General features: G+C 39.7%; 1 protein-coding gene across 1 annotated transcript; it reads right to left on the reverse strand.

Moving 5' to 3' along the window:
* Positions 1-234: 234 nt before the first annotated feature.
* On the reverse strand, positions 235-15,952 carry INPP5K (inositol polyphosphate-5-phosphatase K). Its single transcript, XM_051635930.1, is given in 13 exon segments — positions 235-2,894; positions 2,897-2,945; positions 3,488-3,592; positions 4,784-4,867; positions 5,397-5,534; positions 5,754-5,943; positions 8,222-8,331; positions 8,844-8,955; positions 9,630-9,802; positions 10,160-10,276; positions 12,446-12,554; positions 13,199-13,306; positions 15,771-15,952. Coding segments are annotated over 13 exon segments (1,377 nt in total). The 5' UTR covers positions 15,818-15,952; the 3' UTR covers positions 235-2,859.
* Between the last annotated feature and the right edge of the window lie 113 nt (positions 15,953-16,065).

Consider the following 16,065-nt stretch of genomic DNA (forward strand, 5'->3'; position numbering starts at 1 on the left):
AAAAAGGATATAGAAGAATCTGCTCTGTCCAAAAGAAAACCAGTATTTGTCCCAGCCCTTCTTTTGCAGCCCAAAGCCCTGCTGCAAATATTATTACTAACTTATTTCCATTCTAAAATACTGTCGTATCTGCACATTAAATATGATCAAAGTTTCTTGGACAAAGGTAACCATGCCCAAATTAATCTTCCACACAGAAAACAGTGTTCACTCAGATTTATAATAGAGGCCATGTAGAACACTTCACTGCCAGGATTTATTTTAGTGGTACATGAAAAGAAAACACGAGTATAAAAACATTTCCAGTGATTATAACAACCCACTGAAGGTGCTTTAAGAAAGATAAATTTCATCAGAAATTGCATCATTACAGGTCATAGAATAATCTGAAAAGCTACCACAGGTAACAGTAGTAAACAAAAGTGCTACTGTGTGCATAATACTCAAGAAAGAAATATACAGTTCTGTGCTGCATCCTAACAACACACAAGGAGATTCAGTCAGAGCTGCTGTGGGCATTTTCAGTGCAGTCCTGTGGTTCAAAGGATTAGTTTACAAAATGCAGCTTGTACGTCCAGTGCCTGCGAGGATTATCAGCTCGGGACAACGTTACGGATCTTGAGTTTCTTGCCCATGGACAGTGGCTGTTTGGCTCCCCCTCGGAGCTGCTTAGGAACAGCAGATGCACCCAGATAGAAGACACTGGGTCTTGGTCCACAATAAAAGGCCAGCTGTAGTCTCACATTCCAAGACCACTGTTCTTTGAGCTCTCCAAAGATTCTCTATGTGTGGAGTGCAGTCATACAGTTACACGAGTCAAGTAAGAAAAAGAGTACAACTCAAGAACTGCAAAATCTCTGCAATTCCACAGGGATTGGTCTGATGCCCTAATTGCCATGGAAAGTCACAGATCTGAAAGATTCAGTGCAAAACAAATTCTTTAAGACTGGTACAAATGTGAAAGTGTTTCAAATATTGTTCCAAAGTGTAACAGGAATGTACAAACTGTAAACCTCAAGGCAGTTTTAATCCATGCAATGAACACAGTATCCTCTGAACCTGCCCTCACTACTTACAACTGGAAACAGTTCCCAACACCAAGCATTAAGTTGAGATACAACTAATACTTACTGGGCTGGGTGTTCTTAAACACCCCCCCACTGCAGCTACCTGACTAGCTAATCTAGGTTATAGTTTCTGCAGTATACAAAGACACCTGGACCCCAGATTTTATACAGTGGATGATATAAGCAAGTAACTGCAGAACAAATGTTATACCAAGGTGTTAACTTTCTGTCTCAAAAGAATCCTGAAAAAACTAAGGCTTTGAGAAAAACAGTAAGAAAAAAATCAGTTCAGTTCTGAAGCAATATTCCAGCATAAACACACCAACATCCTTTGTTCTGCTCTTTCACCTGAACCAGATTTTCTCTTTTCCATCCATAACCAACATGACAGTGATTAGTAACTAACTCTACTTACCATCCACAGTAGGTAGCTCGAAGGTGTCTATCTAGAACATGAGAGACTCACAAGTGCTGTTTTCTGGCACTGCAGTCTGAGATTCTGTGGAATGTTGTTGCCTCTTACAATCCTTTCAAATCATCTCCATTTCCTCATCAAGAAGCTAACTACCTTTCAGGTTTCCAAAGGTACACAATGTTTCTTATTCCATCTTCACCATTAAGTGCACAGGATAAATTAAGGTTTAAGCACCTCTAGAAAAATAGAAATTTTCCAGACTGATTGCTATAAATGAAAGAGATTTACAATTTTGGCAGCACAGGTTATGCCGTAAGAAAGAATTCTGTTCCATTGAATTTTCCCATTTATAATTCACATAATCCCAGCATTAAATGTAGCAATTATGTGGCAGGATAGTATCAGGGCAGCACTTAAATTTGGCTTTAGATTTCTAAATTCAGAATGACAACAGAAAACAACTGGGGTTACTACCATGATCATAAGCTTTTTGCCATGGTTTGTTCACTTATGCTAAGGCATTTCTTTCAGAAATTGTGGGATCCTGGTTAACACTGAGCCAGGGACTAGTATAAAAATATGGGGGTTTTACTTTAAAAAAAAAAAAAAATCAAGGAAGAAACACAATAGGGAAATTGCTAAATTGTTTTATAAAAGAAGAATAAATTTTTAAAAAATCAGGAAAAATGTGTTTTGATAAATGTGTATCAATCTGGAAAAATCAAGATGGAAAATCTTACAGTTATCAGTAAGGCATGAAGAAAAGGGATCTACTACCAAAAAGCATGGTTGGATTTGATGATCTTAAAGGTCTTTTCCAACCAAAATGATTCCATGAAAGATTTTTTTCATGTGACCTGTTGCCATGTGTGTTTCCCAGAAGGTAACTAGTTTACATCTGAAAGTCAAACAAAAATTTTAAAACAAGCTAACAAGCTGTATCTAATAAATAATTTTTTAATAACTTCATTTAAACTCAAACTTTGGAAATCAGCTCCTAAGTATCTACAGCATAGTAAATATGGTAAATAAAATATCCTTTACAAAAAAAGGAGCAAGCCTAAAATCTATTATAGATGGCAACTTAGGTAAAATAATTGGGTTAGAAATGCCTATCACCTTGAAACATACTACTAACACATGCTATTTTAACAGTTCTCATCCAGTGCAAGAGAGTTACTCTCCCCATAACAATAAAATATCTGTTTCCACAATAAATTATCTTCTATAAGCTTACAAAGTTTCTGAACAATCCTACCTGTCTTACTTGCACTTACTCTGTCTTCTAAGAGTAAAAGCTTATAATCACTAAGACATAAAGAATCATATGACTCCTGAATTAGGACCAGTAAATGTCCTTTCTGCCTTCAGAACTCGTTACGTGGTTCGACTGTCAGGTTCCTGCCTCCACTGCTCTCTTCCTGTGTCACATCCTTTCCTATTAATGTTCTGTTGGGCTGAATCTAGAAGAAAGACAGTAGTTAAAAAACAAATTAACACATTTGGAAAAATTGCGTTGCTCTATACTACCAATACACAGTTATATAAAGATGTCTTACATACTTGTTAGAAACTGACATCAGAAGTGATGCATTAACACAATTATAAAATTAAAAAAATATATCTAGTAAAAATCCACTTTCCACTTCTGTGCAGATCTACCATAGAACAGATCACAATTTTTTCTCTTACAATCTGTCAGAAACTTGGCAGCACTTGAATTCAATTCTCATCTTTACAGAAATAGGGGACCTAACTGACAGAGCCTGAAGTTCCAAAACTGATGGCTGAGAGAAACGCGTCTTGCTTCGTGTTGCTCAGTGTATTTTAGCATATCAGCAAATTCTTTTATCAGACATTAGCCAGCACATATCCTTTTTGCAATTACTTCTGCTGCCACCTCCCCCAGGATCAACAGAGCAGCACACACCTATGTTCAGATGCACAAGAAAGCAAAAGAAATAAAAATCACAGCAATATTAATCAAAGCTTCCAAATATATTACCTGAAAAGGCTGGCTGACACCAACTACTGACTGCAAATTATTGCTATAATAACAAAGCAAAAATTCTCCTCCATTATCAGGTATTTCTGCAGCACTCATGTAAACCTGTTAACAAGAAAAAGAACAGGCAGTGGGCAATTCCCAGAAAGAAGCTCACAAAAAAACAGCCTATGCCATTAGGATACCATAAAAATGGTATTTACTATTTATAAGCAAGTCTTTAAACACAAGTTAAAAAGATGAGAACAGAAATAACTCATGAAATTATCTGGAAACTAAGTCAGGGAGGGAAGGTGAATATCCTGCACCACGTCTGGAACTAGTTGTGTGAGTAACATTAGGTACTTACAACTGTAACAAAACTGACACAATAAATACTTAGGATATTTGAGTAACTCGGACAATCAGATGACAAAATGGCCAGTTACTTATTGCACCAGCAGAAACAGACCAAAAGATAAAATGATAGTAGTTTTCCATAAAATGAAAAGTCACTACAGGAATAAATTGCTTTTTCATCAGTTCCCCTAAGCAGTATCATCACACCTGAGGTGTGCTAGACTACCCAAAAATTAATAAAAGTTAGGAAGAGGGATTTTTAAACAATAATATCACTCCCCATCAGGTGAGGGAATTCCCCATTAGGTTAGGGGTGAGGCCACATCTGGAATACTGTGTCCATTTCTGGGCCCCTCAGTTCAAGAAGGACAGGGAACTGCTTGAAAGAGTCCAGCACAGAGCCACAAAGATCATGAAGGGAGTGGAACATCTCCCTGATGAGGAAAGGCTGGGGCAGCTGGGTCTCTTTAGCCTGGAGGAGACTGAGGGGCAACTTCATCAATGCTTATAAATATGTTAAGGGCAAGTGTCAGGAGGAAGAGCCAGGCTTTGTTCAGTGATGTCCAGTGACAGGACAACGGGTGATGGGTGCAAACTGGAACACAGGAGGTTCCACGTAAACTTCAGAAAAAACTTATTTACTGTGAGAGTGACAGAGCCCTGGGAGAGGCTGCCCAGAGAGGTTGTGGAGTCTCCTTGGTTGGAGACATTCAAACCCGCCTGGACACGCTCCTGTGTGATGTGCTCTGGGTGATCCTGCCTGGCAGGGGGGTTGGACTGGATGATCTTTCCAGGTCCCTTCCAACCCCTAAGATTCTGTGATTCTGTGTGATTCTGTGATTAGCTTTAACTGGGAAAGAGGATACAGAACCTGTAAAAGGAAAGGGATATGGAACAAACAGACCTTGAATGCTACTCTGTAGAAAGCTACATTAGAAATAAATACAATTGGCTTACCTGTTTACTGTTTTCGTTAGAAGAAATTTCATCATCTTCTACCCAAGCATAAGTAACATAGTCATTCACATGCCTGAAAGTTACCTGCAAAGAAAGATGCAAACCATCAGCCTTCTGAAGGAAACAAAAGCCATACAACACGGAAAACCGAAGGTTGTGACAGATATTTACAGCTTCACTGAAGTAATTAAAATGCTTCACTTTTAGGATCAAAATATTTGGGGGGCATACACAAATCTTGTTTCTGAGAGGGTATGAGTGCTGTTCTCTCACCCTTCCACTGACTTTTATTTTTATTCATTCCTTGCTGTATAACTCTTCTGAAGTGCAGTCATTAGGGGAGGACACTTCCTTTTCCCAGCTTCTGTACCATTTTACTTAAACACCACATTTGATTAGCAGAGGATTTAAAGGGTGTGGAAGAACTTGCATGCAATGCAGCTAAACTGTGGGCTCACAGAAACTAATGGCAACCAAGGATACATGACTATTTCAGCACACTTTGGACTGTCAAGAGTCACAATGTCCTGTGACAGAAAAGTATTAGCTACCTCCTCCAGTCATACTCAACATCTTTTACTGGGAATAAAGAGCCATGGTGCTGTAATGCTACCTTGAAGAGTCCAATCCAGTCCCAAGCACTGCTTGGGAAGTCAGGCACTGCAGAATAGTTGATCAGAACATCACGTTCCGCGCTCCACACACCCTCAGGGTTCAGTGTGACCAAAGGTTCTGATACAAGAGGCTTCATCTAGACAGAGGAATGGAATGGAAAGTCAGTGGAGTCTGTAATCTTTTCAGTTAGTCTTTTCAAGTTATTCTCTGCCACACCTGCTATGGGACTCAACCTGAAAGCAATTTGCTGCCTTCACTATAATCAGAACAAAACAGAGATTATGACTCAAAAAGTTTATAATATCAGCTTCTGTAAGGCAAGACTTAAACTCTTTCTTAATAACTGGGAAAGCACCTCAAGCATAAAAGTTCCTGTCACAGGTTTGTGGTCGCTGATGCCATAGCTCATGTGACTGATATAGTTATTCAAAGTAACAGAAATTGTCTGTTCTTCAGTGATTTCGCCTTCTTTAGGTGCACGATGACTGAGATTTTTCACTCTCCAAAGAATTCTATCAGTCCACGCTGGCTTTCTTTTCTTCTCACTGAAAAAGTGTAAAAGTGAAATGAGAATAAAAACAGGTGCCAAAAGCTAAGAATACTGTGCAAAATCTACTCTAAGTTAAATGACTGTCAGATACATATTAATAAAAGAAGGCAATCACATACAATTCATTTTACTGCTCTGTTCAATATGCTTTAAAACCAAGGTTTCCTTCATTTGAACTCAACTCCATTTACCACATATTTCTGAGAGAAGTAAAATGAAGAGGAGAAGGACATTTCAATACGTTAGTCAGCTTTGTATGGGACATGATACTTTCTCCTAGAGCACTCCTTAAAAACATACAAAAGCACTGAGATAGCACAGCAACTGCCCCAAGCTTCAAATGTAGAACTATTCTGAGCAAAGGGGCATAAAGCTAAGGAAGAGACAGGAAGACTGTGAGTGATGTCTGGAGTTATTCAAAACATTTGAGAACAAGTTTGTTTTAACAACAAATAATGGACAAACTTAGGTAGTTTATACAAATCACAGGTGACACAGCAATGCTTTACTTAAAAGTTCCTCTAACTTTTCTAGTCTGTAAGCTATTGGTGTCTCATAAAAAAAGGGCTTAAAAATTCCATCATCAAGAAAGTTGCATCTGCAACCTGCAGCTGTGCCATACATCAAACTGTCATCATAATTCAGTTTCCTTTTATATTGTATCAGTAACAACAGAACACAAGAGCCTTTCGTTGCTCTCCCTGTGGTGGGAGGAAGGCTTAATAGCAACTCTCTGTATCACTATAAACTGAAATGGAGAAAAGATCATACCCCATGGAAGAGGAATTAGAATGGACTAGATTGAATTATAAAAGTGAATGAGCAGGATGTGTAAGGAAAACTGTCAGTTTAAAAACTCTTAAAATTAAAATAATCATAAACTGGAAAGCCTATTTAATCAATATTTGACATACTTTTGTTTTACCCCTCCCCATGTACAAGTCTGACTTCCCATTAATAATAGGGTGTGAAGATTTTAAATGACGGAGGGGCTGGATCCCGCTTCCTCCAGGAATTGCATAAACCGACAGAAATCTTTATGAGCTGCTGAGCATCTGCTCTGCTGTGCAGGAAAATGCCAAGAGAACAGCTTAACTTAATAGACTTGATATTTTACAGAAAACAGCATATTAGGTGGGGGAAAAAAGCCTCAAAATCCATATTGAAAAAGTATCACAGATAATTAAGTACGTCGTGCTTCATCTAAAGCACACTGTTCTAGGCTGTGTGCCTTGCGGTCTACTGATCAACCAGCATCCAACTGAAACACCTCTGCAGCTTCAGCACAGGGCACAGCATGCACAAGCGTACTTCTTGTTCTTTAAATGAGCCAATACAGACTATTCAGCTATGACTTATTCTTAGAATGCCAAGGTTTGGATTATGGTATTTTTTTAACTGGTTTTAGTTATTGTATGTCTTCACATTCAGTTGGGGAGCAAAATGTCTTTGGATCCAAATGAATAAATTTCCAATACCAAGTGCAACAGCAGAGTAGATAACAGTACAGCTTTCAGACAGGTTCATAAAATCCCTAAGAAAATCAGCTGTCATCTGATTTTCAAATATTTCACAAAAATCAAACCAAAAGCTCAGGAAGGAGCATTGTTTTGATTCTGAAATATTTACAAATCTATGAAATCCAGAAAGTTCTCTTCTTACTTAAACCAAAACAGGGACTTCCGCTCTCTGGAAGTAAAGAAAAAGATCAGTACAAAACCCCTGTTTGGACAGGAATTTATCCCTCTGTTGAAACAGAAGACTTAACAACAAACTTCAGTGACAGAAAAATTTAGCAAACTTAAGCTGCTTCACTTTCAACTTACAATAATTTATAAAGACACACTTACATTTATTTTCAAATAACCAGCAGTATGAAACTGAATGCTTACATAGAGAAGGAAATTAAAAAACTGCAATTACTTTTTTCCTTTTTCTCATGCTAGGAACCAATGGGCACTTTTAGTACTAAAGAACAGAAAAAAACATGTGGAGTAAAAAAAGCACTGGCTTATTCTGCTAATTTAGTCTTTCCAAAAAGAAAGCTGGGTTGTTTCACTACTTCTCTTATGGTATCAGCAGACTTGGGCTTCTTCAGCCAGAAATATTCATTTATTAAATCTGAACACTGATTGAGCCTAACAGAGTAGCTCAACAGCCACAGTTAACCAGTACCTTCAGGAAATGCAGGTTTGCTTCCTAACGTGAGATTTGGTCAAGTACCACATGCACTCTACTACTCTGTGTCTAAATTAATCTTACTATGCTTTTACCTTGTATCATATACTTCTGAATGACGGTCAAACTTGTAGGTGGGTTTAAACTGTAGAGGACCCTCTATGAAGTCCTGAAGAAATGGCTCCTTCTTTTTTGCCATATTTAACTGCAGAAATAGAAAGCACCTTTTAAAGAGGTAAGAAAGGAGATAAGAAAGCATCATCCAAGAATTCAACATATCAGTCAGTGCAACACGTCTGGAAAGGTATACTCAGAAGTGCCTCCTTGTTATTGTCAGAACTCTTGACACCATCTGTTTCAAAGTTTCATAGCTGTACTACTCAAAAATAAGCTTCTCTTAAAAAATAATTATTGGGAGAAGAAAAAAGGAGGAGAAATTAAGATGTGGAACAATTCATAAGCTGTGAAATTCAAAGAAAGCTTTAGGCAAACACAAGCACTGTAAGAGTAAGAAACTAAACAAAAGCAGAAAAAAGTCTGCAATTAATTGGAGCTTATGACTCAGCAGAGAGAGAGCAAACAGCTAGATCTGTTCCACCTCACGACTGCTCTGAATTTGTGTTCTTTACCAGAAATTAGAAAGTCAAGAAGCAATGATTCCTACCCTGATGTGTTTGAATGCATTAAAAACAAATCCCCCAGATTAAGGCAGAATACCTGGTCCTTTTCCCACAGCAAATTGTAGCGCTTGTTGTTTATTGATTCTCGGACGAAGTGGATGCCATAGTCTGCTATCCGGAAGTTCAGGTCTCCAAACCAGAAGAGAACACTTTAAGAAAAGCAAAAACCCAAGGAAGATTTATAGGAATCCATTAAAACGAGGGAAGAATTCAATACCATATAAGCCATTACACTAATTAGGTGCTCTAATCACTTATATGACTTAATCTGAACAGTTTAAATGCAAACATTTAGTAGTTATAGACAAGCTTACAGAGGGATAACCTGCTGCTAAACAAAATTGAAATAATAAATTAAGTCCCTTATACTCTGGCTGCTTGCTCATTGCTGCCTGAGTATTAACTCCTCCAGTGTCTCCTAATGACTTACATCTCATTAGAGACAGATTTACAATTACATTTTAATAGTAGGTAAAATATTTCACAAAATTCATGACCTAATCACCAGTTAGTTATGTTAATCCACTAACTCAGAGCTCGAGTTCAGTGCCTTGAGAAAGCAGGGGGACATAATGGTTGTTCTGTTGTTATTAGGAAAGAAAGTTACTACAAAGCACTGGGGTTTATTACCAGCAGTGTTTTAAAGAATAGCAAAGCCATCTTTTAAAGTAAATTAACTTCTCTTTGAAAATCCCTCCTTTCAATCTTGTTCAGGGATGAATACCCCAAACTTGAAAACTCTAAAACCAAAACTCTTCAGTACTTGAGTTTACTATGTAATAGATAAAAACAATGCAGACAGAATAGGGTCTGAACAACTCACTCATGATCCAAGGTACTTGGAATATCTTCTCCTTCAAACTGCATTTCCAGAATCTTCTCAAAGTCATCCAGTCGCTGCTCGGTGTTCTCTATGTGAGCTGGCAAGTGGCAGTTCATGAAACAAACTGTATGACCATAGACGGACATGCGAACAGTGACTCCTCCTTTGTTCCCCTGGCATGGAAGATTAACAACATTCTCTGAACCCATAATCAATATCTGAAAAGGTAACTATTAACATATACTCTATGTATTCTATATATATTCTATACATTTTTAAATCTTGCCATTTAGATGTAAATGAATACTATTTCTTCCAACTTAGGTTGCACATAAGGTAATAAGCTGGTAAAACTATGGTCTGTGCTGCACACTTGCATACAAGGTTCAAACAATTGAATCTCACTGCTTGGCAGTTTATTAATTTTTAAGTAAACCAGGTATACTGTTTCCCACCACAAAACCATCCAGGGGCACACACCACCACCAGTGTGAGTAACCACAGCAGTGGAGTCTCAGAAACTTCCTCACCCAGTATCCATAGAGGCCTGTGCGTGTGTAGTGAGTGTGAACGTCCCGCAGGAAGGGGAGGTGCACGTGCCTCACAAAGACCAGCAGCAGCAAGCCCTGCATGCGAACCGAGGAGAGCTGGAACAGACACAAGAAAGGGAACAGTCATTTCCAGGATGGGATTCAGAATTCCTTGCTCTTGTTAAGTGAAGGACACCAGAAGTAATGCCATTCCCTTGCCAAGCCTGGCTTCAGCGCTGAGCCATGGTAAAGGCAGAGGCAGTTCAGGGCTGCAGAATACATTGGTGGTGACCTGCTTATGAAGCATTGTGGTGAATCTCTCAAGTCATTAACAATAGTTGTAACACCACACGACAAATCTAAATTTTACTTCAAAACGTGTATTTACCCAAACATCTTTAAAGGACCTTCCTTCTGCCTCACCACCTCTGGTTTCTACCTTTGAACATCCTGTTTGTGAAGAACCAAATCTGTGATTTTTTACCTATAATCTTGACAGTGCACACCTACAAGTCCTTCAACAGGAGTCAGTTTTTCAAACTGAAACATTCTTTGGCATACAACTGATCATTCTAAATGCCATGGAAATACCTAAAAAGCACAGCAGTTACTCTCAGGTGTTTGCAAAAGCAATGAGCTGCAAACAGCTGGAACTCTTGCCTGCAATGCCCATAGAACTGATTTACTGAACACTCCCAGAACAAAGACACTCAAGGGAGCACATAAGATGCTGGTTAAGCTTGAAGATACTGGTGGATTTTTGTGGTTTGAGGGGGTTTTTTTGGGTGTGTGTCTGGAAATAGTCTAAGAAAGATGTTCTTCATTAAAAATTTAGAACTTTACAATGCTTCTGGCATGAGAAACAAAATTCATTGTGTTTATTTTAATGTTTCAATTTAGAATACAGACATTGAAAGAGATTAATTGTAGTTCAATTTGATGTTAAATTAACTTAGATAAAGACATTAGAATAAAACCTGATATTAAGAATAACACTGACTACACAACTGCTGCATAAGTACACAAACTCATCTCAGAATGCCTTCCTCTCCCTCCACATTAACACAATTATTTCAATATATATGTTAATGTTTTAATTGTTTTTGAACCCAAGAAAATAGTAAGCAGTCTACTGATTTAATTACTAGGTGATTCATAAGTATTTGTGTCCGATCTACGTAACCAGTATTCTCCTTTCAATATTTATGCCCATGAAATACCAATATCGTTTAATTCCTTTATTATTTGCCACACTTCATTCTGCTGTGGGTCAGTTCCCAGACATTTCTCAAGATCCATATGAAATCTCAGTAAATCCCCCTCTGCTGGAGCTAGCAGTAGTCCTACCAATATTAGTGACAAATCAAGCAAAGGTCTTTCACAGAGGGGACATTTATGGTGAACTAATTGACTGACCCCAACCAACCAAACACTATGAAAACAGATCCTGTCCCCTCTACACCCAACCTTGTCACAGGTCAGCAAAGAAGGGCTGTTACTCCCTAACAACAGCCCCTCCTCAGCCAACTTCTCAGCTAAGTCCTAGCATAAGCTCTCTGTTTTGATTCTGACCTGGCCTGACAGTCCCTTTTTATTATTAGAGCTAATCAAGTCCTGCTGTAAACCATTAGGTGGCAGCAGCCATTCATTACTGTGACCAAAGTGCCACATTTATAAATTAGAATTCAAAATCAACCACGCATGCCATTCTTTTTAAATGCCTGTCTACAAGGCCTGAATGCCAGCCCACAGCCAGATTTTGCATGTTTATCAGCAATGACTTAGGTTAGAATGAACGATGTTTTTTCTCCTTTCCATAATTCCCTATGGGTCTTTTGTTTGGTTTAATTACAGTTAAAAGAATGGCACACCTACTGAGTCTGATTAGGATGCAGATAATACAATCATCTCAGCAAAATCACCCTGAAACAATGCTTCAGAAAACCAATGCAACATTCAAAAGGCTTATCATATCTCTTTATTAGAGAAATTCAGAACATTCTTCTGTGTTTATTGTTTGCATTATTAAAATAGCTAATAATTTACCTGATCTTATGCCTCAAATACTACCAAAATTCTTCTCGTTTAAGCTATTATACAATGGTCTAGGTCTTCAATAAAAAAAAAGTCCTCAGAAAAATATATATACTCACTAAAATCCTAGTTTATATATACATAATTTATTTTCACCTGCAACCAAGTTGGAAAAAATAAATCTTAACAATCTTAATGGAAATCACTGCCATAGCCTGGGATACTTATAGTGAAAGAGATGTAAAAAATTACCTTGACAAATCCCAAAGGAGACAATACACTCATGAAAAAAATGCTCCATGGATCATCGAATGCCAAATCAGACAGAAAATTTGTGATTCTTGAGTTCACCTCCTGTAAGCTGAACACATCAAGATTACTCACACTGTATCACTTGGTTTTGACAGAATCCCTATAACCTCTTCAGAACACAGACCCCACTACCCTAACACCTCTCAGTACAAGCCACAATTCTTGCTGCTGTTCATTTTCTCACAAGCAGTTTAACCCACCCACAGGTCTAGCCCAGCTAACACTGAGCAAAGCAAAGTTACAGGAGTTTATGCACTCCTGGAGACAGAGTTTAAGACAATGCTAGACTCAAGATATGTTATGACAAATAACTTGACCAAAAGGTCTTCAAAAATTTCAAGAAAGTTTGGAAAACGCGACGGCAGATCATGCCCAATAAGCTTGCACTAACTTTAAAACATGCTGAATTCTGGTAACTTTCATATCCAAATGAATATGCCTCTATGTGCCAATAAACAGCAGCCAATTTTTTGTGTGTTTAGAAAAAAGACATTCTGTATTTTGTCACAAAACAACAGCAGAAAGAAGATTCTCTTGCTATAAATCATCTCTGTTGCAAGTAACTAACTCTAGTCTTCACCTTCAGTTAACAATAACATTAAACCATCTCTAGACAGTGATTGTACAGTGAGCTGTTGGCACTTAGCAGTTTTGCAACTAACTGACAAAGTAAGTTCTTTAAAATATACTTACCCTATAACATACATATCAACAGTTGGGCTCTCTGAATCGAGCTGGAGTAAACTAGTGACATCAGGAGGTGGAGAAGCTGTGCCTACATTCCAGGTAACTAAGTGCAGTCTACAAATAAACAAAAATCACATAAAACCAATGCTGAAACTGAAACGTGAACAGGCAACCACTCCTGACAGCATCTAATTTCCCCACAGAATTTCTCTCTACAGAAAAGAAAGATTTTCTGTCACTTCTCATCAATCAGAAATCTGTTTATTAACTAGCATTAAATAAAAACAAACACCAAACACAGAAACAGCCAACTAGAGGGAACAAAACCTGAGTTCTTGCCACTTATCCTTCAGCTTTTTCCCCCAGATAAGAAAAGCTTCATCTAGAGTGCGAGACACTTCTTCATGGATCTCGTCATCCGAGCTGATGTCCTCCACGCGCGCCATGAGCTGCGCGACGCGCTGGCGGAGCTGGACGCGGCCGCTGGAGCCGGTGCTGCTGACACTGGCAGACCGGCTGCGCAGGGGCTGCAGGCTTTCCAAATCGTGCAGGGACAGGGCTGCCGGGTCCTGACACACATCTTCACTATTCAGGGATGCCATTTGCTCAAAAGAATCGCTACACTCTGAAGGACTAGCCCGTTAAAATCCTAAGCACAAAAGTGACAGGTGGCCAAGGGTCTTCGGGAGCGGTTCCGCATGGCTCCTAATGCAAAAGGGCAACCGCTGACACAGCAACACTGAAAAAAACCTGTAGCATGACCACCGCACCGGGGAGGTGTTACAAAAGCTGCAATCCCATCCTTCCTCACACGGTGAATTGTTTCTTCATAATAGATTTAATGTGATTAATTCTATAAGCTCAAGATTTATAAGAATTTATTGCTGATTTGAATCAATCACGTGCCTCCATCTGTAGCTAGCAGAGATACAATCTCCAGCTCCCAACCATGCAGATACACAGTTCTGACCCAAACCAAGCAAAGCTGCTGCTCCTCTCAGCACTGGCAGAAACATCCATGTGCCACAGGACTTGTGCATTGTTTCTTCATTATCAGAGCTTCTAAAAAGGGATTCACTTTACCATCAGTCTTGTTACACATCAGGCAGAGTTAAAAAACAATAAGCTGTTAATTTTCCATCCATCTTAGGGTGCTAAAAGGACTCTATAAACACAGATTGTTAAATAGTGAATCCCATTATTAGGGCCATATTTTTATCTCCCAATCAACTGCCTGCTCAAAGGTGACACACCAGGAGCTAAAAAGTGACCCTGCACAACAGACTAATTCAATGATCCATAATTTCTCTCATCAAGAGTTTCTCTTCGTAGGACTACAATGAAGTCAGGCAAAAGCTATTCTAGAACAAATTTCCAGGGGGGGTAAAAAAGGTATGTATGTATCAGAGATATATCACTTGGGAACTCTCTCCAGTTACTAATTTTGTACTACAATTACCTGATTAAGCAAAACTAAAATAACATTGAAGTCATTGGTCACTACTGAAAAAACTAAATTCCTCAAAGTTCCCAGCATCCACACTACAGATAAGAACAAAGAAAAGCCTACAGAGATAGAATTTACACCAAAAGAAAAAAATACTTGCAAAAATGTCCAGATCATCTTAATAATTCAGTTCCATTGTAGGCTATGACTATGTCTGCAGCAAAAACTTAACAGTGAGGAATGTGCATACATCTGCAAAGCAAATAACCTACAGCATTATGCAGTCCCAAGTGTCTAATGATGCTCCCGACTCCTTCAAGGGTGTAGAAGTACAGAGGGGAGACCAGAGTGACACCAATTTTCATCTCACACCACAATGACAGCCCTCAGCAAAGGGAGGAGGATACTGCTCCAATTATTCTAGAAGCTTTCAGTACCACTAGAGTACAGCCTCAAGTATGCCTTCTGCAAACATATTCCTAAATATAAACTAATGAAGGCGTTATTTAATGTCACTGTTTCCAGAAAGGATTCGATAGCAGAGAAGTTTTTAGGGTTATACTGCACTAAGGTGACTTTTAAGATCTCTAAGCAAATGTTAGCGTTCACTGGGGTTTTTTTTTTAATTTTTATTTTCGTATTATCGACAGCTACTCAACTACTCCTCAAGTAGATTTCGCCAATGAATCAAGCCCAGGGCAAGACACCACACATTATCTCCACAGAAGACACAACGTAAACACACAATATCAGAAGAACGTAAAAGCAGAAGCCAAGGGACGCATGCAAGTTCCTCCTCGCAAAAAAATCGACACATTTGAGGCACTAGGTAGGCTAATAGCAAGCGCAGCGGATCTTGCCCTCATTAAACGTAAGTAGGTCTCTGGAAAGTCCAAACAATACCCAATAAGCCTCCCTCAAGCGGCTCCAGTACCGCCGCTTTCAGATCAGAAAATCAGCTTTTCTTCTCTGTTTCCTAAGACTACGAAACACCGCCGATTAGCGCAACTCGCTGTTGATCAGCAGACACACCAGTGTGGCTAATTCTCAGCTCATTACGCAACGCCCGAGCCCCTGTGCTGCCGCCCCGGAAAGCCGCGCGCCCCAGACCGAGCCGCCCCCGCCGCTCACCTCAGCTCCCTCGCGGCTCCGCTCTGCCCCGGGCCCGCAGCTTCCATCTCCTCACCGCGGGCACAACGGGGCTCCGGGTGGGAGGCGTGAGAGGAGGGAAGAGAAGAGGGAAGAGAGGAGGGAGGAGCGGAGGCCGCGGCCTGCCCGGCCCGGCGCCTCCCGGCTCCCCTCAGCCGCCTCCCGCCCGCTAACGGCGGCGCTCGCGCCCATTGGCCCGCGTGACGGGGGCGGGCGGGAGGCGGGAAGCGCGAGGCGGCGCGCGAGGGCGCCCCCTGGCGCGCGGGAGGACCGAGAC

The sequence above is a fragment of the Apus apus genome, chromosome 18, assembly GCF_020740795.1.
Source record: "Apus apus isolate bApuApu2 chromosome 18, bApuApu2.pri.cur, whole genome shotgun sequence".
Classification (NCBI taxonomy): domain Eukaryota; kingdom Metazoa; phylum Chordata; class Aves; order Apodiformes; family Apodidae; genus Apus; species Apus apus.